We start from the raw sequence: 27,715 nt of genomic DNA on the forward strand, positions 1-27,715 counted from the left end.
CATTTTCCTCAGGGCAGGGTATAGCCCCCAGTGGATGGAGGTCAGAGCTGTGGGAAGGCCCCAGAGGCATTTGCTGAGGTCTGATTATGCCAGAAACCTAGGTGGGACTCTAGTCACACACAGCCTTGTGCTTTATGTTAAGGGTTTCACCCTATCTAAGAGCAACAGGAGAGAAAGGATTAGGTCTGTATATTGAAAACTCTGGCTGCAGTGTAAGGAATGGGGTGAGACTAGAGACCTGTTAGGAGGTTACTGCAGCAATTTGGAGGAGTTAATAGCTAAATAGGATAGGGCCTAGTTAGGGAAGTGGAAAGATGTGAGAGAAATATTCCAGGAGGTAGAATGGATGAGAGACAAGACTGGATGATGTAAAGAATACAACCTTTGGTCAAAAACAAGGTATGAGTAAAGTCACTGGTTTTATTGAGCAGCTCAAACTAGTTCTGAAGGCAACTGTTCAGAAGGCGTTCCCAACAGCTTTCGAGCAATGCACAGCCTCCCATAAAAGCTTAAAAAGTACATCTGTCAATGTGCACATTAGTCTTTGTTAGTCAGGTTCACTAAATGCATTAACCTTACATATACTTCCAATTAAAAAAAAAACACATAGCCTTTTCAGTATTTTGGCCTAGATTTTTGTTCAAATGAGTCCAAATGCGTGAGTGAGGTTTACTTGTTTTCTGATTCTGATCTATAAAAATCGGTGGTCTCAAGAGACCAGAAAGTTTATTCATAGCCAAAAATGACAAAAAGAGTTCTTATTCTCCCGAAATAGGAAATTTTTTATTCCTAGTCAAAACAATAAACAATTTTTGAAATTAAAAAAAGTTGAGAATCTTGAAATTCATTTATTTCAGTAGAATAAAACAATAAGCAGCATGAAAACGTAAAGTGCTACATAAAAGCCCCACATTACATAAATTTTGAAAAGTTTATTGGCTTAAACAGTTACAGGTGAAACAGATTACGTATTGTTTCAAGCATGCTATTTTAATTACCTTGATATCTCATCATGTGCTATGTTGGTCAAATAAAATGTCATGAGTTATCTAGATCTGAGGATTAAAGAGGAGTCCTCAGCCTTTACTTACCAGAATATACATCCGGTTTTAGCCATGTGCTGGAATTAAGGAGTTAAAGTAGGGCTTTAAAGATAATAGTTTTCTGAAGAGGCCTTTCAGTGGGGCTTGGACAAAAAGGGCCCCAAAGACCAATTTTACTCATTATCCTCACACTGGGGGTCAGACTGACAACTTAAGGATTTTTAGGGAGCGTATGTGAGATGAAAGGGAAGAAGAAAATGGTGCCCCTTTCAGATGGTGCTTCAGGTGCTAAAAAATATCCCAACACAAACAAGCAGGTGGCTAGTTGACAGCTGGGGGAAGAGATGCAAGTCAGATAGCAAAGGATCTGTACAATGCAAAATCTTCATGGCTTTTTATTTAACTTAGCAGTGAATGCAGCAGTACTGGCTTAAAGTATAGGTACACCCCATGGAAACGTGCAACAAGATCACATCGATCCAGAGGCTGGCTCAAGTTTGACTGAGGGGACATGGAGGGAAGACTGTTGCTAGCACACAATCTCAGCAGAGGTTGAGGTGGTAGGGATTTCTTTGTTCTCATATGACGCTGCTGTCGGTGACTTCTTGCTAGGAGACCACTGAGCACTGAATCAAGGTTTCTAATTATGTTTCAAATCAAGACTTTAGAATGTATTTTCTTATGGCAATAGAGTTATAAAATGGTAACCTGATTTTCCTCATATAATGAGATCTTCATAAAGTCCTTGAGCTTTTTAGACTTTAACAAATTCAGCTACAGATATAAAAAATAATCTGTAAACACCTTTAAAATGCGAATTTATTAAAGTTTAAGACAATTCTGTATTATATAATAGTGTACAATATGTTCTTATTTTAAATGTAGAAATAAAGGAAAACTGGCTCTCAGATGAAAACAGAAATTGCGTTTGACAGTTAATAGAATGAACGTCCCATAAACAGGAGTAAAAATTAAATTTGCCTTTAAAATGATTTTACAATTATTTCTCTTGTCCATAATTTCACTTAGTTAAAACCACATAAGGACTTTATGAATACCCTCCCCTATACTATTCAAGATATACATATGGGCTAACTTTCGTGGACCGATCTAGAACCTAAATACCATTTCCAACATTGTTTGACTTGTAAAAAAATTAACTTACAAATAACACTTTTGGAGCATAACGTATTTGAAAGCTTGGAACCACCTGTATTTAAAAATTAAATCTTCATTAACAACACCCTCAAGAGTGCCCTCAGTGGTGCAAACTGAACATGCTGAAGGCAGTGTTTTTCTGTGATTATATGGTCTCACCAGCCATTATGATAATATTATCTACTAGAGTCTGTGGAGCTAGCTAGCACTAAGTTATATATTGATTTTTCCACTGAAAATTCTTTCTTGGGCTCTGACTAGGTGGACAATTCTAAGTAAAGGTTTTTCTAACTTCTATCGCTGTTACTTGGGCCCTGAGGTTTTCTATTAAAATAGTACATGAAATATTTCAATATTATGCATATTCCTGGAATAATTAAAATTTATACTGATTATAAAGCTAGGCATATAATACATACCAAAAGACATACATTTCAGGCTGGGCGCGGTGGCTCACGCCTGTAATCCCAGCACTTTGGGAGGCCGAGGGGGGTGGATCACAAGGTCAGGAGATCAAGACCATCCTGGCTAACACAGTGAAACCCCGTCTCTACCAAAAATACAAAAAATTAGCCAGGCGAGGTGGCGGGCGCCTGTAGTCCCAGCTACTCGGGAGGCTGAGGCAGGAGAATGGCGTGAACCCCGGGGGGTGGAGTCTGCAGTGAGCCGAGATCGTGCCACTGCACTCCAGCCTGGGCGACAGCGAGACTCTGTCTCAAAAAAATAAGACATACATTTCAAAGCAAACCAAACATTCAAATCTTCAGATCCCCCCTTTTAACTTCTGGAAGAAAACCAAGCGATCTCCTGGCTTGGGCTCTTTCTTCCTTAAAACAAAAATCTATGGAAGACTGTTTTATTTCTTTTTAAATTTGTGTGAGTATGGCATCAGGGGACAGGGGGTGGTGATAACTGCATATCAAAGTGGTTACAAAGTACTCCCTCTTCAAGTAGCATCCAGTGACAAAGATGTGATCTCATTTCCTAATAAATGTTTGACTGAAATAAAATTATTTTCACTGAAGAATGTTTAGGACACAAATAAAGTCACAGAATGAGCAACCCCAGTACATCTCCTATGAATGACATTTTAAGGAAGCTACTTGAGGAGTTTTGCTTTCCCTTTTCAACTCTTCTATCCCTATACATTCCACATACATAGAAACAGAGTACTCAATAAGTAGTATTGAGTAACTAGTAATACTCATCGGAACTTAATACATCATCTTTTATCCAAAAATTTCAAAGGGCAATATAGGAAAGTATTATAAATTTACATAAAAAGAAGGTGAAGCATGAGAAAAAAAAACAAGTTATTTCCCTGCAAAGCAGATCAAATAGTGAGACGAGGAACTTTGACTTCCAGTCCCTTTAAGCAGGACATAACTGCTAGACATAGTCTGAATGTCTAGATATATTTATACTAAACTTATAAGGATCAAAAAAAGGAATGAAGGGTAAATACAAAATAATCTTTTTGTAAACAATTCTTAGATTATACCCAATGCAGAATGTTTAATGAAGCAGTTGAGTCACAGCTCATAAGTCACAAAACAATATTATAACTCAAAGTCAAATATGTATTCATTGGCCAGATATATCCGTCGGAATATAAGAGCTGCCAATGCCAAAGTCAGGATGACAATCAGTACAGCTGATCCACCATGATCAGTGTGGTTGTCTCTTGGCTGGTGGCCCTGGATTACATCTGGTGAAGTAGACAACCTTCTCTGACTCTGCTGCTGGGCCCGGCGCTGTCGAGGGCTCATGGAGGTATTCTTAGCTACAGGTTGGGTAGGTTGATGAAAGGATGCTGCTGAGGAATTCTGGACTCCGTACTAGGAAATTTTAAGAAACTTTGTTTGAAACTGGCAAAGAAGATTTGTAAATATACTTGTTATCTATTCAAGAATACACAATCTCAGAGGACAACATATGACTAAGGGCAACACTACCAAGAATGATTGTTACTAATAATATATCCCTTGAGGGGCATCTAAATTTAGGTTCAAAAAAAGTCATAACTTAGGACAGCTTTTTGGCCTTTTAATAGTTTTATTAATATATTTAGAAAAACAATCCCTTAAAACATTGACTCTAGATGATATTTTAACACATACACTTAATGAAAATATGTATATACATATAATGTTTTAATTAGGTTCCTATGTTTCAGATGCCTTTTGTCTCTATTTTTTTAATCATTATTTTTTTAGAGATGGGATCTTGTTACATTGCCCAGGCTGGTCTTGAACTCCTGGCATCAAGCGATCCTCCTGCCTTGGCCTCCCAAAGTGCTGGGATTATAGGCGTGAACCAACATGCCCAGCCTCAGATGCCTTTTGGATGGTATATCACTGACTAAAAATCAAGTGCCTTGATATTATAAAATTCTAAATTTTTTCCTATTTAAAACAATCATACAGCACTTTGGGAGGTTGAGGCAGGAGAACTGCTTGAGCCCAGGCATCTGAGACCAGTCTGGCCAACATAGTGAGACACTATCTCTACAGAAAAATTTTAAAACTTAGCCAGGTGTGGTCATGCCCACCTGTGGTCCTAGCTACTTGGGAGGTTGGCGCAAGAGGATCACTTGAGCTCAGGAGGTTGAGGCTTCAGTGAGCTACGATCACATGCCTGCACTCCAACCTGAGCAACAGAGTGAGACTCTCTCTAAAAAAAAAAAAAAAAAAAAAAATCACATTCTTAGTTAAGTCCCTAGTGATATATATATAAATTTTTCTATAATAACCTAGAATAACCAGCATGTGTGAGGGAGTTTTGCTTTTTAATATAAAATGAAATGGCTTATTCAGAACCTCAATCCCTACCCTGGGAAAAGAAGAAAATCTGACAGACTGCAAGAACAAAACTGCCTTCAGTGTTTTTCCCATTTCTACATTTCCCATTGCTTTTTGATGCTAAAATATCTGCATTAAAAAGCAACGGATGGCCTGATGTTATCTGCTGTATTTAGAGTTTTGGCAATCTCTTGCCTCTCCTCAAGGCTAACAACAACAAAAAAATCATAGCTTATCTGGGATTTGATGTATAACATCTCAATTAATTTATATTACACTTAATGTAAAATAACCACCCTTAGCCAAACCAGGTTTCAGTTACTTTCATAGTGGTCAAATTATATAATCATACTCTGAGATAGTTGATATGTAAATATAATTAAAAACTTAACTTACAATTGTAGACAATTTATTGCTTGTTGGTATTTTAACCAAAAATAGTCTCAATTAATGACCTGTATCTATGAATAAGAATTCTAAGTTTTATGTACTAAATCAAAACAAGAAATACTACTATAATAACATCATTATTTGTACACTCTAATTTACTTAAACTTCTTGATTTAATTGTATTCCTAGCATTTTTTAAAGTACCAATCCTAAGATTCATTCATTCAATCAACAAATAAACATTGACAATCTACTATACAGAAGGCACTAAGCCAGGCACTGGGGATACAGTGGAGAAGCTGAAAGAGACCCCTGACCCTCACAGAACTTACATTCTGGGAAGAGAGATAGAAAATAAATAATTACAAAGTAAATTACAACTGGAATAAGTATAACTGGAATATGTAACAAGGGGACTTAATATAGATTGAAAATACACAAAAGATTTAAATACATCACAAACATTAGGAGGTGTCCTAAAAGGTGATAAAAGATTACCACCTTCCTTTTCATAATAGAATGCTTCTATTAAGAAAAAACTATGAAATAAAAAGTAATTAGAAAGCTTTTTTAATATCTTGAACTAAAACATATTGACTTTAAAATTAATTCATTATTTTCCCTTGCAATTCATAAAATTACACTGGGATCACATAAAAATGATTTAAACTCATCCCCACACACTTTTTTCTTGGACCTCCATCTTCAGTCCCCCTAGACTACCACCCTGTTCTTCTTCAACCAACTTTTCTCTGCCCAGCTCACTCTCTGAATAGGAGAGACTCACTCAAGACTATTCAGTCCCACTTTAAGTTATTGCTGGGTAAAGGGCAAATCTATATTTGCCCAACTTCCATTTCAATTTTCCCTCACCCTTTAAAGTCTTCAATAAACTGGAGAACCAACAACAAAACAGATGTGACTACTTAACCAAACAATCTGTTACCAAAAAGACTTCAAAAGACAGTTCATCTTTTATATATAGGAAGGAAAATCATTTTTTCCCCATAATCCTAATTTTTTGGCACCAATCCAGTCATATTTTTTAAATCACTCTCTCTGATCACCTAGGCCAACCAATTTCTTAGACAACAGGTCAGGGCACCACTAACAACACTCATAGCATTCATTCTTTTATTCAACAGTTATTTACTGGACACTTACTATATACGAGGTAGCACTGTCCAACAGAATTTTGTGATGATAGTAATGTTTATGTCTACACTGTCCAATATGGTACCCATTAGCCACATGTAGCTAGGGAGCACTTGAAATGTGGTTAGTGTGACTGAAGAACTGAATTTTAAATTTTACTTGATTTTGATTAATTTAAATTTAAATGTAGACAGCTGCATGTAGCTGGTGACTACTGTGTTGGACAGAGCAAGTCTAAAGCAAATTTTTGGCTCTAGGACTTTATTAAGTCAGTACCTTAATGCAGCTGAACAATCCTGCCAAAAATAGGGTCTATTTAGAAAGTGGCTAACATATGGATATTTTGTTTTATTCAGTCTAACACTATATTAAAATTAACTTTTCAGAGAATCATAGAATTCTGGAGGGACAAGATAAAAATGATTTAATCCAGCCCCATTTAACAAAAAAGAAAACTGAGGCCAGAAAGCATGAGCAACTTGCTCAACATAATATAATTCATTAGCGGGACTGATGAGTTAGAATCCAGTTGTTAAGAGAACGAAATTTTTCCGATATTTGATCTAGGATCTTCTCCTCCTATTGCAAACAGTGATAATGATAGAGACATACATATATATTAAAAGATAAGAGCCATACCGATGTACTGGCCGTAGCACCCTGGAATGTTGTAGGTATATCATCTTGTAAATCAGTTAGTGAAAAAGAGTGGTTTAAGTCTGACTCAGAGATAGTCTTTCCAGATGAATTGACTTCTGCCTATAAACAAGATAGACCCAAGAGCGGTGTTACAACAGGAAACATACACAGTCTACAACCTGCTAAATCCCCTCTGTTGGATTTATTTTAATTGCTAGTTTAATATATATTATCAGGCAGTTAAGCACTGAGCACTCTTGTGTCCAACACTGTACTAGGTATCATAGGAAGAAGCATAAACAACACCTGTACTCAAGAAGCTGTTACTTGATGAGGGACAAAACTAATACCCATGGTTCACAATCTACAATGCTAAAAAGCTCTCAAATCTCAAGGTTTTTTTTGGTAATTTTTAGGCAAAGCCTGATATCAGCTGATGTGAAGCTATGAATAGTCTTTATCCCACATTAGTGTAAACATTAATCCCACATTAATGTAATATTCCCAGATTTGCTGAAGAAATCCTAATGGATTTGATTATGAGGTGCTGCCCCAGATCGCACGGCATAAACTTAATATATGGTATATGTAAGATCTTTTCTTAAGTCTGAAAAATTCCCATGTACAAAACACATTTGGTCCTGAGATTTTTCAGAAGCAATTTTAAGTGTAATAGGAATCCTCAGAAGGAAGAAAGTAAACAACAGGCTCTGAGCAACTCCTCCAGGCACTACAATAAAAGAGAAGGGAACTGCACCTGGAAAGACAGACCGTCCATAGAGAAGAGGAGAGGGAGGAGGAGAGAGCACGCTGCTTAATGCAGGTTGACATTTCTCTTTGTGAAGCTAATTAAATTCCAGAAGGATTAAATACTTAATACTTTACGTCTGTATGTATGTATGTATGTATGTATGTATGTATGTATGTATGTATGTATTTATTTATTTATTTATTTATTTATTTTTGAGATGGAGTCTCGCTCTGTCACCCAGGCTGAGTGCAGAGGCACGATCTTGGCTCACTGCAACCTCCACCTTCTAGGTTCAAGCGATTCTCCTGCCTCAGCTTCCCAAGTAGCTGGGATTACAGGCATGCACCCCCATGCCCAGCTAATTTTTTATATTTTTAGTAGAGACGGGGTTTCACCGTGTTAGCCTGGATGGTCTCAATCTCCTGACCTCGTGATCTGCCTGCCTTGGCCTCCCAAAGTGCTGGGATTACAGGCGTGAGCCACTGCGCCCAGCCAATACCTTCAATAATTAAACATTTAATACTCAAAGTATTAAAATACTATATAATCCTGTGTTTGGGTAAAACATATACAGAAAGAAGGGATATATGGGAGGGATGCCAAAATATTAACAGTAGCTATTTCTTGAGGGTGAGATTATGAATGTCATTTTTTCTTTTTTTTTCCTTTTTTTTTTTTTTGAGATGGAGTTTTGCTCTTGTTGCCCAGGCTGGGGTGCAATGGCGTGATCTCGGCTCACCACAACCTCCGCCTCCCAGGTTCAAGCAATTCTCCTGCCTCAGCCTCCCGAGTAGCTGGGATTACAGGCATGCACCACCATGCCTGGTTAATTTTGTATTTTTAGTAGGGACGGGGTTTCTCCATGTTGAGGCTTGTCTTGAACTCCTGACTTCAGGTGATCCGCCCGCCTCAGCCTCCCAAAGTGCTGAGATTACAGGCCTGAGCCACCGCGCCCGGCCATCATTTTCTTCTTATTACTTATCTATATATTCTGTAATAATAGCTAGAATTTATTAAGCACCAGGGACAGTTCTGAATACAACCCATGGATTACATATATTAATTCAATCCTCACAACAATCCTATGATATAGGTACCATTATTATTTATAGAAAAGAAAAAGGCACAAAGTGGTTAATTAATGTGTCTGACATCATACTACTAATAAGCAACAGAGCTGGGATTTGAACCCTGGCATTGTATACCAGAGTTCAAGTTTTACTCACTCACTATTCTATAAAGCTTTCATGAATGTAGTTAGGAATTTTGTAACAGGAAAAACATTCCATGCCAGTATTAAAACATTTCATGTACCCTATACATATATACACCTACTATGTAACCACAGAAATTTAAAATAAAAAATATGAAAAAAGAAAAACATATGCAAATGTTATATTGTAATAGAACTGCATTGCTTTCCTTTCTATGCAGAATCCAGCAGTAAACAAAAGGGCTACAAGATTAGAATTTATTTAAGAATTTATAGTACCTTAAAGCTGATTTGCCTAGCCAGTTCTTTGGCTTCTTGGTCAGCTTGGCTTGAATCGCTTCCAGATTTTAAAGGCAACAGGACATCCTTCATGGCACAGCCACATCCTTCACAACAGAAATCTTGTGATCTGGTAGAAAACGATTTTTAAATGAAAATAAATCAAATAGTTAAATGTTTAATTCCCTCTTATTGAGACACTCAAATGCTGAATCATTAAACTTAAAAGAAAGGAACACTGGAAAATTCCACATCACATTTATCCACATGCTATGAATTAGACAATTAATGTAATGATTATAGTCCTGAGACAAGTAAATGTTAGGCTGGCTTTAAAAAAATCCAGGGTTCAGATCCTATTTTTTCCAATAAACTATCTAAAGAAAAATAAGTTTTACATCTATACAATGAGAAAATTGTCTATTATACTGTCCTTGAGATCACATATAACAAACCTATTTTAAGGCTGTGAAAAAAAGTCCTTTAACAAGATCAAATTATCTGTTAGCAGACATATATATATAAAGCAGTAAAGAAACTAATTAAACACAGAATTTTCTAGATATTTCTAGGGAAAAAACCCTCACAAATAGCAGTACCACTTGAAAGACTTAGGAGAACTTGCAGAAAATCCAAGACTTAATTTATTACTGATTATATATTAAGTAGAGACTCAGGGTATGTCTGTTAACTAGACTATTTTCTGAAATATATTTGTTTTTCCATTTTTCCCTTTGTATTCCAGATATAGTCAAAACTTCCTTGAAGTTTACAAGAGTCCTCTGAGGATATGAATGACTGAAAGTAAACATGCATCATATATAAAATATATATTGTTACATTGTTAAACTTCTTTCTAAAAAATTGTTTTTCATAGTACTTTTAGTTCTATTAAAAAACCTTAGGTCTTGAAGAACATGCTATTTAAAATTATGAAATATCATATAAACAAAATATATGTAAAAGTAGCAATAATTTAGTTTTTCTGTTTGTTTGTTTGTTTGTTTGAGACAGGGTCTCCTCGTTCTATCACCCAGGCTGAAGTGCAGTGGTGCAATCATAGCTTGTTGCAGCCTCAACCTCCCAGACCCCAATGATCTTCCCACTTCAGCCTCCCAAGCAGCTAGTACCACAGGTGTATGCCACCACACCCAGCTAATTTTTTTTTTTTTTTTTTTTGTAGAGACAGTGTCTCCCTATGTTATCTAGATTGGTCTGGAACTCCTAGGCTCAAGCAATCCTCCTGCCTCAGCTTCCCAAAGTGCTGGGATTACAAGCATGAGCCACTGTGCCCAGCCTAATTTAGTATTTATTGATGAGTATTTCTTGTTTTACCAGAAGTGGCACTGTTGTCCACACACCTTTGAGAATTGGTTATATACAAATTATTTGCTTCAAAATGTATTCACTTTTAACTGAGTCAGATGAACCTTAAGGAGAATGTTTATTTTGAATGTATTAGTTTATCCACAATGGTAGCACGCTACCACGGTTGAATGCAAAAATCTCTTTGTTTTTTTTTTTTTTGAGACAAGGTCTCAACTCTGTCCCACAGGCTTGAGTGCAGTGGCACAATCATGGCTCACTGCAGTCTCAACCTCCCCAGGTCAAGCAATCCTTCCACCTCAGTCTCTAAGTAGCTGAGACTACAGGCACGTGCCACCACGCCCAGCTGATTTTTGTATTTTTTTGTAGAGATGGGGTTTTGCCATTTTACCCAGGCTGGTCTCGAACTCCTGAACTCAAGCAATCCACCTGTCTTGGCCTGCCAAAGTGCTGGGATTACAAGTGTGAGCCATCATGCCCGGCCCAAAATCATTTTTTAAAAAGTTTCTATTACAGACTGAGAATCTAGAATATACAGTGAGAAGCCTAGAAGAACAAGAACTCCAGTTCTTTTTTTTTTTTTTTTTACCTTGCACATGAAATCAACTGGATAAAAGCATCAAGATAAAAAAAAACCAATATAGTAAATCGAATGAAAACAAATACTATGTATTCAAAGTACATAGTGTAACCTATGAAGAGTTGTATAAATAAAGTACATCCCCAGAGTTTGGAAATAAAGTTTAAAAAGAAAAGTTGCTTATAAGACCAAGAAGTCTACCAAATCTTCCAGATGCTAAAATCTAACTGATTTAGCAAATATCTGTGGAGGGCCTACTCTGGGGTGTGCTAGGGTAAAGTATGCTATAATTTAATTAACATAATATGTCTGAAGGGTGGTAGGCAGCAGACTCCAGAGCAGAAAAATTATCAACATCAAAAATTAGATATCAGCACTACTCAAAGAGGGGCTACTCTGAACGGAAGGAGTGATCTTGGTCATATAGACAAAAGTGCACCTGCACTTGAGAAAAACAGAGAAGGCATCACTTCTCTGTTTGTGATTGCCACTGGGCAATCACAACTTGATAAAATCTCTTTTGCTTTATTCCAAATCATTTATTAAGCACTTGCTATGAGCTAGATGCAAAGATGGATAAAGTGGATTCCCTCCTGGCCCTCAAGAGGTTTGTAATCTTGGGAAAGCTACAAATAATTGCTCTGGTTCTTTTCCATCTATGATGCCATATGAGTGGAAACAAATGACTGGCATTGTTTTCCAGGAGAATATATCTCCCACTGAATTTTTCAAAAATAGTGAAATAGTATCCACTACTTTTTAGGACTAGATAGCATTAAATAAATTACTTAGATTCTGGTCACTCCAAGGAAATTATTACAACTGAATTTCTAAAAGAGCAAAACTGAGATAAGATCCTGTAGCTACAGTCACTCAGAAAATAAGTCACATAGTAAGAGGCAGGCCCTACCTCCTAATAGCCATTACCCTGAATACTATTCAGACCTCAACAAGAATGAAATGCAAAACTTACTTTTTGGCAAGTGCTCTTCTTTCCTCAGGAGTGTAATCTAGAGAACCTATGGCTCCCTCTCCTTTTGTTGGCATAAACCCAATGATGGCTAATAATGCTGTCCTTACTGAAATAAAAAAGTAAATATCAATCTAAATTGCTTTGTAAAAGCAACTGGGTTTATTCTGGAAAAAGAAAAAAAGAGAGTATTATACTTCATAACTATGAATTGACTGAAGTTATAAGAGATTTATATTCACTATAAATTAACACTTACTGCTCCACGAAGGCTGCCAAGTTTCAGGATGATGTCCTGAGATGCTCAAACAGATTTTCTTGCCCACTTCAAATCGTCCATTAGCCTGAGGAATAAACAATGCATTTAGAAAATTAAATACATGCGTTTAATGTTTATACTTTTTGTAAAAATATACTATTTATATATAATAATTTTAGAGATTATCTTAAAAAGATTTTCTTTTTTTGAGATGCAGTCTTGCTCTGTCACCCAGGCTGGAGTGCAGTGGCACGATATCAGCTCACTGCAAGATCCGCCTCCTGGGTTCATGCCATTCTCCTGCCTCAGCTTCCCAAGTAGCTGGGACTACAGGCACTCGCCACCACACCCGGCTAATTTTTTGTATTTTTAGTAGAGACGGGGTTTCACCGTGTTAGCCAGGATGGTCTCGATCTCCTGACCTTGTGATCCGCCCACCTTGGCCTCCCAAAGTGCTGGGATTATAGGCATGAGCCACCACGCCCGACCAAAAAGATTTTTTAAAAAAATGTAACCTCTCATGGGACACAGATTTTTTGTCCTTATAGACTCCAAAAATACTTGTTGGATGCTGAATAATAAAAGCTGTTTTTAGAAGGTGTTTTACAGCACCTTTTGAAACTGAGTTGCACAATTGAAATCTAAATAATTAACACATAAAGATTTACTGGCCAGCAAAGTGGCTCACGCCTGTAATCCTAGCACTCTGGGAGGCTGAGGCAGGAGGATCACTTGAGGCCAGGAGTTCAAGATCAGCTTGAGCAACCTAGTGAGACGCTGTCACCAAAAAAAGAAAAAAAAAGAAAGAAAATTAGCCAGGAGTGGTGGCGTGTGCCTCTAGTCCTACCTACTTGGGAAGCTAAGACAGGAAGATTACTTGAGCCCAGGAGTTCAAGGCCACAGTGAACTATGACTGCATTGCTGCATGCCATGCCAAGAAAAGAAAAGAAAAAAAAAGAGGAGAGGAGGGGAGGAGAGGGGAGTGGGGGAGGGAAGGAGAGGGGTGGGGAGGGAAGGAGAGGGGAGGGGGAAGGGGAGGGAAGGAGAAAGGAGGGGGAAGGGGAGGGGGGAGGGGAGGGGAGAGGATTTACTAATGTCCTATCCTGTGCCTAGTATGGAGCTAGGCTCAGTTAAGAATCTAAAAGAGGCCAGGCATGGTGACTCATGCCTGTAATCCCAGCACTTGGGAGGCTGAGGCAGGAAGGTCACTTGAGGCCAGCAGTTTGAGACCAGCCTGGGCAACAAAGCAAAACCCTGTCTCTACAAAAATTAAAAATAAAAAAATTTAGCCAAGCGTGGTATGCATGACTATAGTCTCAGCTACTCAGGAGGCTGACATGGGAGGATCATTTGAGTGTGGGACATCAAGCTGCAGTTAGCTGTGATCATGCTATTGCACTCCAGCCTGGGTGACAGAGTGAGACCCTATCTCAAGTTAAAAAAAAAAGAACCTAAAAGAGAAGACATGCAAGAGGCTAGGACGAAACCTAAGGACTCAGTATCACCTAACTAGATGTTAGTGAGGAAAGACATAGGAAGAAAGGCTTTGAGAGAGGTGTGATTTTCAGAGGAGTGATGAATGAAAGGATAAATAAATACTTATTGAATGAAAGTTGGAGAAGACTTTTCAAAAGAGAAGTGAACCAGAAAGAGTGTAATGTTGAAAATCAGGGCTGATTCTCAGCCAGTGTAGTTAGTATGACCATAACATTGGCTAACTATTGAAATATACCAGTATTTGTTGGTAAAGAGCTGCTGCTAACTACTGCCCTCCACCACCACTAGTCTCCCCATGCACCAGCCCCTCCCTCCCCGAAGACCACTTAGCTCTCTCCATGATCTAGCAACTAAATAAAGTGACTCCTGACACAGTAGAGTGTCTCCAGAACCCTGCTCCAACTCTACTGCCAGCCTTAGCAGTTCTCTATATCAGCTAATACTTGTTAAGCAGCTACTATATGTCAGGTACTTTATGGTGTGATTACAATTACCAGACACAACATTCATTTTGACTGATGAGAAAACAATTTTAAAGACATTGTGTAACCCACCCATAGTGTAATAGAAAGAGCACCAGTCAGAATCTAGGCCTATTGGCTCTTAAACAAATGCTCTCTCCGTTATACAAAATAGAGGTAAAAGCAGCATTAATTTCGTATTTATTGATGAATAACTCTTGTTTCACAATTTGCTACTCCATGTGGGTAAGATGTTTAACTGAGATAGAACAGGATGAAGACTGAGGAGAAGCAGTGAGATTTCTCAAACTGGTCTCTGAGATTGGTGTAGTTTCATGTTTCAACAGGGTACTATGTGTGGAAGGTGGACTGCAGCAGGCTAAACTAGGGAAAGGATGACTTGGAGGTTACCAAAGAGAAAAACAGGCACAGCTTAAAGTGATAACAGATACAGGGAAAGGTTTTTGTGTTTGTTTTTGCTTTTTTCAAGGTTAGGGGATAATTAAACATAGTTAAAGGAAATGAAAGAAGAAAAGCTTAACAATTAAAGAGGAATTAGATCAATAGTTTTTCTTGGCCAGGTATGATGGTGACTCCTGTCATCCTAGCATTTTGGGAGGCTGAGATGGGAGGACTGCCTGAGGCCAGTAGTTCAAGACCAATGAGACCATGTCTCTACCAAAAAACTTTTTAATTAGCTGGGTGCAGTGGCATGTGCCTGTAGTCCCAGCTACTCAGGAGGCTGAGGTGGGAGGATAGCTTGAGCCCAGGAGTTTGAGGCTACAGTGAGCTATGATCGTGCCACTGCGCTCCAGCCTGGGCAACAGAGCAACACCGTGTCTCAAAAAAAAAGTTTTCCTTCACATGAAGAAAAGATATGTAAATTTGGAGAGAAAGAAAGAAAATCTGGGATATAAATAGTAATAATAATGCTAACACTTATTGAGTACTGTGTCAGGCTCTATTCTAAGAGCTATACAATAAGATATTGATACTTTTCATCCCACATAAACTCAGTGAGGTAGGTATCATTATTCTCATTGTAAAGATGAGAAAACTGAGGCAGAAAGTGTAAGAAAGGTGGGAAGTGGAAGGAGACAAAATGATTACAAGGTACAATAACATTAGCTACCCTTTAGTTAGTACTTATGAAGTGCCAGATGTGTATGCCCAGCACTTGACATATATTAATTCATTGAATCCTAACAACCATGATATGACATTTATGCATTCAGTTGTATCATTTTTACTTCTCAGATGCATCAGCTTCCTAGGAATTATTTTGGAGGAAAAAAATTGTAGTCCCAGGGCCTGGACCCCAAAAGCAAAATTATACTGTTCTATTATTTCTTAATGAAAATGATTTGCTTACTATACTTTGCAGCTACCAGGAAGAGTTAAGCCACAAGCATTCTAAAAATCCAAAATTCTTACCGTTAGGAGAATAATGCTTGGTGGTTTCATGGGATACTCTGGTGGCAGTACTATCCGCCCGTGATAAACTCCTCCATCAAAATCGGAGTCTGGGGGCCCTCTAACCGTGAAGTGCCATTCAAAAAGGTTATCCTGAACAAAAACAATAATCCACAAGGAATTAATAATATTGAAAAGTTTGATCATTTTATCTGAATATTAGAAATATTACCAAGCAAGAAAAATTAAATGCTTTATATTATTGCTAGTATAGTTTCTAATGCATGAGATGTCTTGAGACTATAAGTGATAAATTTATAAGTAAAAGCTATTTAATCTAGCTTTCATGTCCCATTGAGCTAAAATCTTTTATAATAAACCCATTAAAAATTTCTGAGTGTTGTTATATATTCATAAGTAACTTACAAGTTTAAATTGGAAATTAATCCTTGAAAGAATAGCAAATTAGGATAATTATATAATCAAAAAATTACTATGTTTGGGTTATTTTGACAAATCTTTAAAAATTATCCCTTATAGATGCCTAAGAGCTTATTTATATAATGGTAATATTAATATATTTAATGTCATCTTACAGTTACCATGTACTTTTCAGTTTACAAAATACTTGCACTTAAGTTATGATATTTTTATTCCCACTGTTACCATGAAAACCTGCCTGAGTATATTTAAATACCCTCCTTTACAAATGAGAAGACTGAGAGAGGCAGAAATGTTTATACAAAAAGCCTTGAGTAGCTACGGAGACCCATCAAGAGGCTTCCAAACTGTAAAGTATTTGGGGTTCTTTCCACCTCCCCTCCCTCAGACTCAAGATCTAACCTCAGCTAGGTGCAGTGGCTCATGCCTGTAATCCCAGCACTTTGGGAGGCCAAGGCGGGTGGATCACGAGGTCAAGAGTTCGAGACCAGCCTGACCAACATGGTGAAACCCCATCTCTACTAAAAATACAAAAATTAGCCAGGCGTGGTGGTATGGGCCTATAATCCCAGCTATTCAGGAGACTGAGGCAGGAGAATTGCCTGAACCTGGGAGGCGGAGGTTGCAGTGAGCCGAGATCACATCACTGCACTCCAGCCTGGGCAACAGAGTGAGACTCCGCCTCAAAAAAAAAAAAAAAAAAAAGATCTAACCTCAACTTAGCATATGAGACCCATTTTATAAAGACCACAAAATCCGTTTCTTCTAAAGTGATTTGGAATGGCTAATGAAATATTCATGAAATATGATGAATAAAATGTCAAACTACATCACACACATCTGTAATGACTCAAAGCAATGAAAAGCAATTTTAAAGAATTTGTTTTAAATATTAAAATCCATATGAAGAACATGGAGATAGAAACCAACCTCTAAAGGCTGCGCATGGTAATGATCTGTTGGATCTTTCAATTCTGCCGCTTCTTTCATTAAACGTTTAACAGCTAAAATAAAATTCATAAAATAGAGATATTTAAAATATACTTTTCTGAATGATTAGCACAGACTTACAAGCCCAATGAAAAACATGTAGAGAACTAGTGCAAATGAGCATATGGCAAAGGTTTAATTATAAGATTATGGGAATAAATAGAGGGGGAGAGGAAGGAAACAGTTGCTAGGCATTAACACTTTAAAAGAGTTATATATTAAATATATAGTGAAGACACTATTTTTATTTAATAAGTACTTATATATACTTCCTATATAGTGGTATTTATTGAAGTATTTTTATAGACATTAATAACTCATTTAACCCTTAATACAACATTACTAGATAGGTATTATGTTTATCCCCATTTTCCAGATGAAGAAGCCGAGACACAGAGAGATTATATAGTCACACAGCTAGTAAATGACAGAGACGGGATTCCAACACAGGCAGTTTGGCTCTACCTGTTAAAATGTCTTTATTAACAAAAAATGTATCCTCTGGATCTCATGCTCAGTGAACAGGAAACACCTCTATATCCTCCAACTCTTGGGACTTTCCATCCACTGTCTTGCATTAAATTAATGGACTGTCCCCTGAATTCACTGACTCTCCAAAGCCCTGATGAAGTTCCTTCTTGAAATGATCCTTCAGCTTCACTAAAACCTCCAGTCCACTGACCCTACAACTTTCTTCACCCCTTCTATACTTATATTCATTTTCCTCTTTATCCACACCCTTGGCTCTTAGGAGTCCCTCTTGTACACTCCCTTAATAAAATCCAACTGTGCCTGACCCAACCCAACCATCTTAATTGCTGTCTATACCCAAACAGCTGAGCATCACTGAAAGGAGGAAAAGAAGTCAGAGAGGATGGTGCAGTAATGCCATACAAGTCATTACCGACAAACTCTACTGGGATACAATGCCACCTAATGTCCCCACATTTCTCTAGTAAGCCTTCCAGCCTACTCTTTCCACCTAGCACTCCAAGATTATTTCCCACCTAGTCTAATTTCTCCTCTCTTTCAGTTAATGGCACCCAGCTTTTTATCTCCCTGATGAATGACTGCTAGCAGGAGCTGCTCAGATGCCTATCACAATCTACAATCCTATCTGTATCTGCACCCTCTGTCCTCTATTGGCTCTCAAAATTCAATCCTTTGATATGCGCTCTGGATCTCAACCCCTCTCATTTCAAGCTTTTGGTGCTAAAACATGTGAGGATACTGCAGTGGGATGGCTGAGCCAGGGAAAAGGCTTCTCAAAACTGTGTTTGCAACCACTGATGTAGTTCAAAAGAGAGGTATGCACCAGATGCTGGGAGGACAGGCTGGGCATCTAACTTTAGAGCAGATGGAAGAGAAAAGGAGTCAGGTACTGACATGTGAAAGAAATAACAGTAGAAACTCCCCAGGTAGCTATGAATAGGAAGAGGTAATAATAAAAGTAAAATGTGTAGAGGCACCGGTTGGAATGTTATGGGGAGAGAGATTAACTGAGAAGCAATCCCTACATGTATATAACCACAATGGTTTGGTATGTATCAATTTGCATAAAATTGCATTTGAGGCCGGGCGTGGTGGCTCACGCCTGTAATCCTAGCACTTTGGGAGGCCGAGGCGAGTGGATCACCTGAGGTCAAGAATTCGAGACTAGCCTGGCCAACATGGTGAAACCCTGTCTCTACTAAAAACACAAAAATTAGCCAGGCATGGTGGCGGACGCCTGTAATCCCAGCTACTCGGGAGGCTGAGGCAGGAGAATCACTTGAACCCAGGAGGTGGAGGTTGCAGTGAGCTGAGATTGTGCCATTGCACTCCAGCCTGGGCTTCAGAGAGAGACTATCTAAAAAAAAAAAAAAAAAAAAAAAAGCCAGGCACAGTGGCTCATGCCTCTAATCCCAGCACTTTGGGAGGCCGAGGCAGGTGGATCACCTGAGGTCAGGAGTTTGAAACCAGCCTGTCCAGCATGGTGAAACCCCATCTCTACTAAAAATACAAAATTAGCCTGGTGTGATGGCACATGCCTGTAATCCCAGCTACTAGGGAGGCTGAGGCAGGAGAATCGCTTAAACCCGGGAGGTGGAGGTTGCAGTGAGCCAAGATCGTGCTGTTGCACTCCAGCCTGGGCAACAAGAGCGAAACCATGACTAAAAAAAAAAAAAAAAAAATGCCCTCCAGGCCAGAGGGCAGTGGTACAAACACAGCTCACTCACTGAAGCCTCAACCTCCCAAGCTCATGCAGTCCTCCCACCTTGGCCTCCCCAGTAGCTGAGACCACAGGCATGCACCACCATGCCTAGCTAAGTTTTAAATTTTTTGTAGAGCTGGGGTCCCACTGTCTTGCCCAGGCTGGTCTCAAGCAATCCTCCTACCTCAGCCTTCCAAAGTGCTGAGATTACAGGCGTGAATCAGCATGCCTGGCCAAAAAAAGTTAAGTTACTATCCTACTTCATAATTATTAATATTCTTTTCCATTTCTTACTCTTACTCTAAGTCCCTATATGCAGACTTTGTTCACTGGATCATCAACTATTTACTGAGTTCCTACTAGGTACTAGATGCTACAGCTTCATGCGTAAACAAAATACGGCTTTGGTCACTAAAGACTTACGGCTGGGAGGTGCAGTCAATACAAAACAGCATGATAAATGCTATATTAGAAATATGTACATACTGAGACACCCTCTCCCTCCAAGTCTAGAGACTGGGCTTTGGTCAATTCCTTGAACACACTTTACCTCCCCCCCGACTCTCGACCTTTCTATACAGCTTTTCTCAGGGCCCAGGCTGCTCCGGCCCCATCCTCCACCTTACCGTCTAGTCTGGCTACCCTAGACCTTTAAGTAACTTCTCAGGAATGTCTCTATGACATCTTCCCTTGTTGCTCCCTGCCCCCTACCCCCTACAGTGCTTGGAGATTCCAATCTGGGCAGATCAAAATCTCTGAGGTGTCCTAGGGAGGGGTAGAGACTAGGAATGCTCTCTGAATTACTCTGGTTAGGTTTAGAAACCACTGCCCTAGAGACCAGGTTGAGTCTCCTTGCTCTATGCCATCATAACACTGTATTTTTCCTCTTAGGAAGTTCATCTCACTTGTAATTACTTGTTTAATATCCGTTTTTCCTGCTAAGCAATAGTAATGACAGTGTAGCTGTAGCGGTACAGTCTCCTCAGGGCTTAGCACATGGTAAGTACTCAAATATTAGTTGAATTAAATTTTACTATCTTCTCTCAACATAGCTCTAAGAATCCGATTAAAGGCAATGGTTTTTAAACTTACTTAATAAAACAATTAAACTTTTTAAATAAAACGAAATTCTTCATTCAAAGAAAGCTTAATGAGAACCCCAACAGGTGAAACAGAAACCACAGGGCCACTTTGGTTGCAGAGGCCAGTGGAAGGGCCTGCGGACTATCTACTCCCTGTCCTTCCATTTCACTCCTGAAGGGACCCATAGAACAAAGACGGAAAACCCTGCTTTAAAGCCATATAAACATATCATTCCTTTAAGTTAATATTATTAGATAGAAATGCAATTATGGAAGCTGTTATGAAGTTAATTAGTTTGGAGATGCCAAAAAGATTGTTTTTCCTTCATTCCTCGTCAACTGGCTGAACTCAATAATGATGAAGCTGAAGTCAGATTTTATGTCATTCTATACCCTTATCGCATTTTCTCTGCCTCTGCCCTACTCAGTTCAGTTCAACAGGAGAGAAGAAAATAAACACTCAAAACTTGTACCTGGATATTATGAGAGATGTAGAAAGGGTCAGAATTGTTATAAGAATGTATCTGTACCAACCCTGTAAAGGAACAATCATTGGTTCAACAGCTAAATAGCTGATTAGTTCATAAGTCACTCAGGCACATAATGTAAGAGCTAAGGTCGTGTAGCCAAAAGGCGAGATTAGTCTCTTGTTTTCATAAGCTATTTTTTCCAAAAATAACATAGATTATGAATGCTTCAGTGAAAAGAAACAGGGACTCCATTTAGAGCTGCATTAAAATTCTGACTCTGACATTTTGTAGCTCTAAGTCCTTGAACAAGTCACTTGATCTGGTGTTTACATCTGTCAAATAAGAGTCAATAATTTCTCCACAAAATTCTCCTTTCCTTTTCACCCCTCCTTCCTGCCCAGGCCCTGAGTCATTAAGGTTGAAAGTGGACTGGTATATAAAGCCTTCTCAATGGTTCTTCCTAACTCAAAACCATGCCTCAGCAGATGTCTCTGGCCTTATGGTTTGGCTCCCTGGCTCCTGAGGAGAAACACCACTGTTAGGAAACACTGGTGGTTCAGAGTGCTGCCTGGCAACCGGGCTACAGCATAGTCTGCCCCTCCTGATACTCCATCTCTTGCTTCTACATGGCTAGAGAGGAAACTTTTATTCCAGCTCCTCTCCTATCTCTTGGAAAGGTTGTTCCATGGAATCCTTTCACTGTGGTGAGATAAGATGTGCCAGGAAAGGAGGTGGCACCTGGATGCCTGCTTTTGTTCTTCCTTCTTATAGAAGCCACATGGGCACTCTGGAGCCATGCTCTAGGTGCTGTGGGCCTAGGCGTTAGCATTCTTCACACACCGAGGCTAGCTCACTAGGCTCACGTCGGGGTTTGTATACAGATAAAAATAAAGGGATCTTCTACAGGCCACTGCCTCCCATATATGGATTCCTCTTGAAAAGCAATTATCTTGATATTATCAATTCCCAAAGCATGAGTGAAATCCAGGAGACAGGTATATGAAGGAAGGCATGCTCCCTAACTGCCTCTTCCTGCTCCCATAATGAAGGTACTTAAGCAAATGCCTACAGGGTGATGTTTCTGCCCAGGAGGACCCTGCAAAGGTATCAGTTCAACAAACATTTAAAGAATGTCCGAGTGTTGGAGATAAAAGAATGACCAAGACCTGCTTCTTGTCTTCCATAACAGTCAGTAGAGAAAGACATGAAAACAATTACAACCAAGTGGTAATATTGACCAAGTATATATGTACAAGTATATATAGGAACTACTTTAGTCTGCCTAGGGGAGCCAGACAAGGCTGAACCTTAAAGCTTGAAGAACTACAGGAATTTCAGACGGATTTAAAGGAAGGCATTCGAAGCAGAGGTTCCAACAGGAACCAAAGCACATAAGTGAGAAAAGCTACTCCAGCTAGACAGTCGTTCAGGCAAAATGGATAGGCGAAAATGCAGGCCTGGTGCAGTGGCTCTCACCTGTAATCTCACCACTTTGGGGAGCCAAGATGGAGGGAACACTTGAGCTCAGGCGTTTGAGACCAGCCTGGGCAACATGGTGAAACCCTCGTCTCTACAAAAAATACACAAATTAGCTGGGCGTGGTGGCACACACCTGTGGTCCCTGCTACTCGGGAGGCAGAGGTGGGAGAATCGCTTGAGCCCAGGAGGTTGAGGCTGTAGTGAGCTGTGATGGCACCACTGCACTCCAGGCTGGAAGACTCTGTCTCAAAAAAAAGAAAATGCAGAAGAGCATAAGAGTGGTGGACAGTGAGGCTGGTGAGGAAGGCCAGGGTCAATCATGAGAAGCCCTGTAGGCCAAGCTAAGCAGTTTACTTTGAACTTTATTGACAGCTATCAGAAAGCTACTGAAAATTTTTCAATTTGAGGGGTAATCAGTTTTTGTTTTAATTGATCTGATGACAACAGTGACTGATTAGATATATGTGTTTCTGTGTGTGTATTGAGTTGTGTGTTTCAGGGCAGGGATAGAGCAAGGAAGCGACCAAGAAATAAAAAATGACTCCCATAGGTGCCTGAGTGCTGTCTATCCCTGAGATATGAAATATTAGGGTAAACTGCAAGTTTAGGGGAGGAGAAGAAAACTGATGAGTTTTGTCTTTATACTTGCAGAGATTTTTTCGCTCTATGGGAAATAAAGATGAAGATGTTGAGTCACCATAAGTTCTGTGTATCTATAGCTTACAAGAAGGGCCTGAGTTGGACATGAAACCTTGAGTGGATTAGTGGGAAGGTGCAGTTGACACCAATGGCATGGATAGGTAACTCTTAGACTTCTGGTGGAGGCAGTGGGTACTTTTGCACCAGTCTCTTATACTCCCACCACCTGCTGCACATGTCAATGGCCCCCTGATGAAGAAGCTGCCAAAGGAGGTGCTTTATACACGTCTCCTCACTTTGTACTGTAAGACCCTACTTCCTTGGCCAGAGCAGACCCAAACACAGGTCAAGTAGCTTGATCCATAGACAACTACTGACAGATCCACAGACAACTACTGCTACTACAGTAGCAGATCCATAGACAACTACTGACAACTACCACAGAAAACTACTGTGAGGTGATCCTACACAACAGCTCTATCCATAATCACAAGTCCATTCCAAAAAAACCCATAAAGCAAAAAGTTTCCCCACCTATGAAATGAAAAAATTTACTATATCCACATGCTAGTACACTGGCCCTTCACCAGCTATCTGTATTGTCTTCACTTAATCTTTCCACTCATACATCAAAGACAATCCCACATCAGATAAAAAGATTATATCCCTCACTTTGTGTGGTTGTTTTTTGCTTGTCTGGTAGGTTGGTGTTTTATGTGTGTGTGTGTGCACCCTGCCATACCCAGGAAATTGGAGTTTTCAGTTGCTCCCCTTCACACAGGCATTACTCTAAAAATACCACAGGACTGAGAATAAAGCAAAGGAAGGAAGTATTTTCAAGATGCCTCCCAGCATTTTCAGTAAGTCCCATATCTCACCTAATTCAACTTCTCCATGAACTCCAAATAATTCACACACTAACAAAAATAGATTTTTAAGAAGCATTGTGTTTTTTTTTAGAGCAGCAACACTATCTTTGAGGAAATGAAACCAGAAAAAGGAAGCAATTTATGACACAGCTAGAAGCATGTCAACCAAAGCTCAACCAGCTGACAATAGTTCATATACTTTGGAAATATACAAAATTCTGGAGAATTTTAAAAGCTTATCATCATAGTATTATGTCTAACCTATCGAAATTGAGCGATGTTTTCTGACAACAATCTCTTGGGTTCCACCAGTTCTCCATTCTAAACTGCACTACTACTCACATGTGCATTATCCTCTGGACCTTTCACTAAGCACCTCTGCTGTCCTAAGGAACCGTGTGACCAGGGAACCACCATACATTTTTACCCAAACAGTTCCAGTTAAATATACCACAATGTAAATAATTCAATCATTTTACCTTCTAGCTTAAAAATTAAGCTTTTCTTTCCCTCTTTCTCTTTGGTCTTTTCTTCCTCCCTCTCCACCCCGGGATTCTTTTTATTTATTTATTTTTTTTTTTGAGATGGAGTCTCACTCTGTCGCCCACACTGGAGTGCAGTGGCACAGTCTCGGCTCACTGCAACCTCCGCCTCCCCGGGTCAAGCCATCCTCCTGCCTCAGCCTCCCGAGTGGCTGGAACTACAGGAGTGCGCCACCACCATGCCCGGCTGATTTTTGTGTTTTTAGTAGAGACGGGGTTTCGCCATGTTGGCCAGGCTGCTCTCCACCTCCTGGGCTCAAGCCTCCCAAAGTGCTGGGATTACAGGCGCGTGCCACTGTGCCAGATCTTCATCAGATTTTTTTTAAGGAGTCAGTGGCTCCTAAAATATTATGACCAATTCTACACACTTGGTCACCTAAGGACATTTCTTAGCCTGACAGCACTCAGGCTAACAAAGCTCCCTCCAATCAATATCCTCAGGCTTTTCTGGGGTTTTTGCATATTCTGAAACCTTACAAAAAACCCAAAGATTCACAGTGTCAGCTCTTTCCATAAGGATGCTAGTCTTGCTAATTCCTACTGAGAAACAGCTTTTTTTGGAAGGAAATTTTAAGCAACAGCAAAAGTTGGTGAAATCATCACTAATATCCTAGAGTTTATCATGCAGAGTTAACTGTGGAGTTTCTTCCCCCTGACAAAACGTATCAAGGTACAGATAGAAAAAATACCATTTAGAGGATCCAATGATTCATTTCAAGCCTGTTTTATTAAGCTGAGAAAGCTAGTTGCTTATCTTTATAATGCACCAGAAAGTAATTAGAGGCTAGGATTGCTGGGACTGCTTGTGTAAATATAAAGCAGGATCATTAAATGCAGGAAAGGAATCGCTACGACTGAATACAGATACATTTCATATTAGCCAGTCTGGCAAAAATCAAGGTTAGCTCTCAAGAACAGGGCTCAACTAGGTGTTTTTTTTGTTGTTGTTTTGTTTTTGTTTTGCTTTAGCTCTATAGTTAACTGGTTTAGTTACAGAACATTCCCTTTATGTCTGTAATTGTATTCGCCCAAGTGCTGCAAATAGGATATTTAAACGACCAACTCCTCAAATGTGAGTAAATCAGCCGGCAGTAAATAGAAGTAAATAGAAGTCCGCTGGCAGCGACAGGGAGGGAATAGCGACGGTGTTCAGGATGCAGGTACAGCGAGGGGGTTGTTGACCATTGCCCACCGACATCACCTTTACACCTGTTCTCAGGGATGAGTTTCTGACCCAGCTCTACGGGACCGGGCGAAGATGAGAAAAGGGAGAGGCTGGGTGCTGCGGGGCGCGCCGGCCGGCCGGGGGATTGGCAGCGGGCGTCCACCCGGCCACCCCGCCCTGCGGCCTGCACTTCCCGGGCAGGCGGCGGTCTCGCGTAGAGCGCGAAACCAGGAGCTGAGCGGCGAGTGGCGCTAGACGCGAGGAGACCGCGGCGGCGACCACCCCGGTCCACCCCCGGTCCAGGGTCACTCCGCCCTCCTCGCCCAGGGGCCCCAGCCCTGCTCACCCGGACTCTTCAGGTTGTAGCGGGTCTCCATGGTGGGTCGCTGGCTTGGCTCCGACCGCCCGGGCCGCTGCCACCTCCTCTCCACGCGGCCGCTGCCCGGGTCTCAGCGCGGCTCGGGCGGACGGGGCCTGGCCGAGGAGCCTCGGCAAATGCCGCCCAGTCCAGCCCGGACTGCGGGCGGGATGGCAAGGCTGAGTGCGGGCGAGGCGCTCGCTTCGCGATGGCGCCGCCTCCTCCGCTGCGCCCCCGCCTCTCTGAGTGCCTGGCAGGCACCGGCGCCGGCGCCGGCGCCGGCCGGGGCGTTGCTGAACCGGGCGCCCGGACTGGAGGTCAGCCTCCTCGGGTAGCCGCAGGCCCAGCCCTGCCGCGGCCGCCCGGCTTGCGTCACCTGCCCTTGTCCGGGATTTGTGAAGTTGCCCTGACGTGGCAGTAGCTTCGTGGCGGTCGGTGACTACCCAGCTGCCGCCCGCCCGGCGAAGCCGCTTGGGGAGCTGCAGGAGCGAGCGGAGTCCTCGTCCTCTTGTCCCGGCCCCCGGAAACCGATCTTCCGCCGGGCCCTCCTGGGTCCCCAGGCGCTGGCGGGTTTCACTGGGGAACGGCGCGGCGGGAAGTGGCCCTGGCTCTACCCGCTGTAGGCGAGGTCCGGGACCCCCGGGCCCTCGAGAGCTCGGAGGGGGCGCCGGGCTCTGGCTGCAAAGCTGTCCGCAGCCGGCTGCCCGCGCGCGGTCCCGCGGGGTCTGGGAAAGGCTTTGTTTTTAGATCCAGTCGCTGTTGCTGGGGGCGGGTGTTAAGTGAGGAGGGGGAAAGCCAGTGACAAGGAAATGGAATAGGATTTTGTGTGTGTGTGTGTGTGTGTGTGTGTGTGTGTGTGTGTGTGTGTGTGTGTGTGTGTGACGGTGTCACCGCTCTGTCGCCCAGGCTGGGGTGCAGTGGCACGATCTTGGCTCACTGCAGCCTCTACCTCCCGGGCCCAAGCGATCCTCCCACCTCAGCCTCCAGCGTGGCTGGGACCACAGGTGTGTGCCACCACGCCCGGTTAATTTTTTGTATTTTTGATAGGGGTTCACCGTGTTGGCCAGGCTGGTCTCGAACTCCTGGACTCAAGCGATCCGCCTGCCTCGGCCTCCCAAAGTGCTGGGGTTACAGGCGTGAGCCACGGTTCTGGCCAGAGTTGGATATTCATAACAATTTTTTTCTCGGGTAGTGTGTTAGGTGCAAGACATGTTTTAGGCATTGCAGGAGTTTTGGTTTTTTTGGTTTGTTTAGATGTAAAAGCCATCAAAAAAAAGGAATTACATTTAATGTGAGGGAAAGCATACAAATATGAAAGGTTAAACTTCAAAGGACACACTTCCTGCTTCATTGTCCAATGTGTGGGATCAAGAGAGGACTGAGTTCAAAAGACTTAAGGAGTAGGGACCTTACTAAAGGAAAGGAGGGAGGGATTGGGAAGGTGGGGAGGATAGAAAGGGTTAATCAGGTTGGGCAAGTTTTATTCTGTTATATAAAGATATAAAACTCTTAAATTTGATTTGTTTTCTATTGTTAAAGTTAATCTAAATC

General features: G+C 40.8%; 1 protein-coding gene across 3 annotated transcripts; it reads right to left on the reverse strand.

The window, feature by feature from the left end:
• Positions 1-400: 400 nt before the first annotated feature.
• On the reverse strand, positions 401-26,331 carry UBE2J1 (ubiquitin conjugating enzyme E2 J1). Of its 3 annotated transcripts, none has more exons than XM_058435396.1 (9): positions 26,153-26,331; positions 22,725-22,832; positions 17,307-17,380; positions 15,957-16,088; positions 12,565-12,649; positions 12,309-12,414; positions 9,430-9,559; positions 7,187-7,306; positions 401-4,039 (listed from the first exon to the last, which is right to left on the reverse strand). In XM_058435396.1, the coding sequence occupies exons 1-9, from the start codon at positions 26,181-26,183 to the stop codon at positions 3,761-3,763; spliced, it is 1,065 nt and encodes a 354-aa protein (XP_058291379.1). In that variant the 5' UTR covers positions 26,184-26,331; the 3' UTR covers positions 401-3,760. The 3 variants fall into 3 exon arrangements, with proteins under 3 accessions (XP_058291379.1, XP_032011145.1, XP_058291380.1); XM_058435397.1 differs by having other exon boundaries at positions 3,930-4,069; XM_032155254.2 differs by lacking the exon at positions 22,725-22,832.
• Positions 26,332-27,715: the final 1,384 nt, after the last annotated feature.

The sequence above is a fragment of the Hylobates moloch genome, unplaced genomic scaffold, assembly GCF_009828535.3.
Source record: "Hylobates moloch isolate HMO894 unplaced genomic scaffold, HMol_V3 SCAFFOLD_2, whole genome shotgun sequence".
NCBI lineage: Eukaryota > Metazoa > Chordata > Mammalia > Primates > Hylobatidae > Hylobates > Hylobates moloch.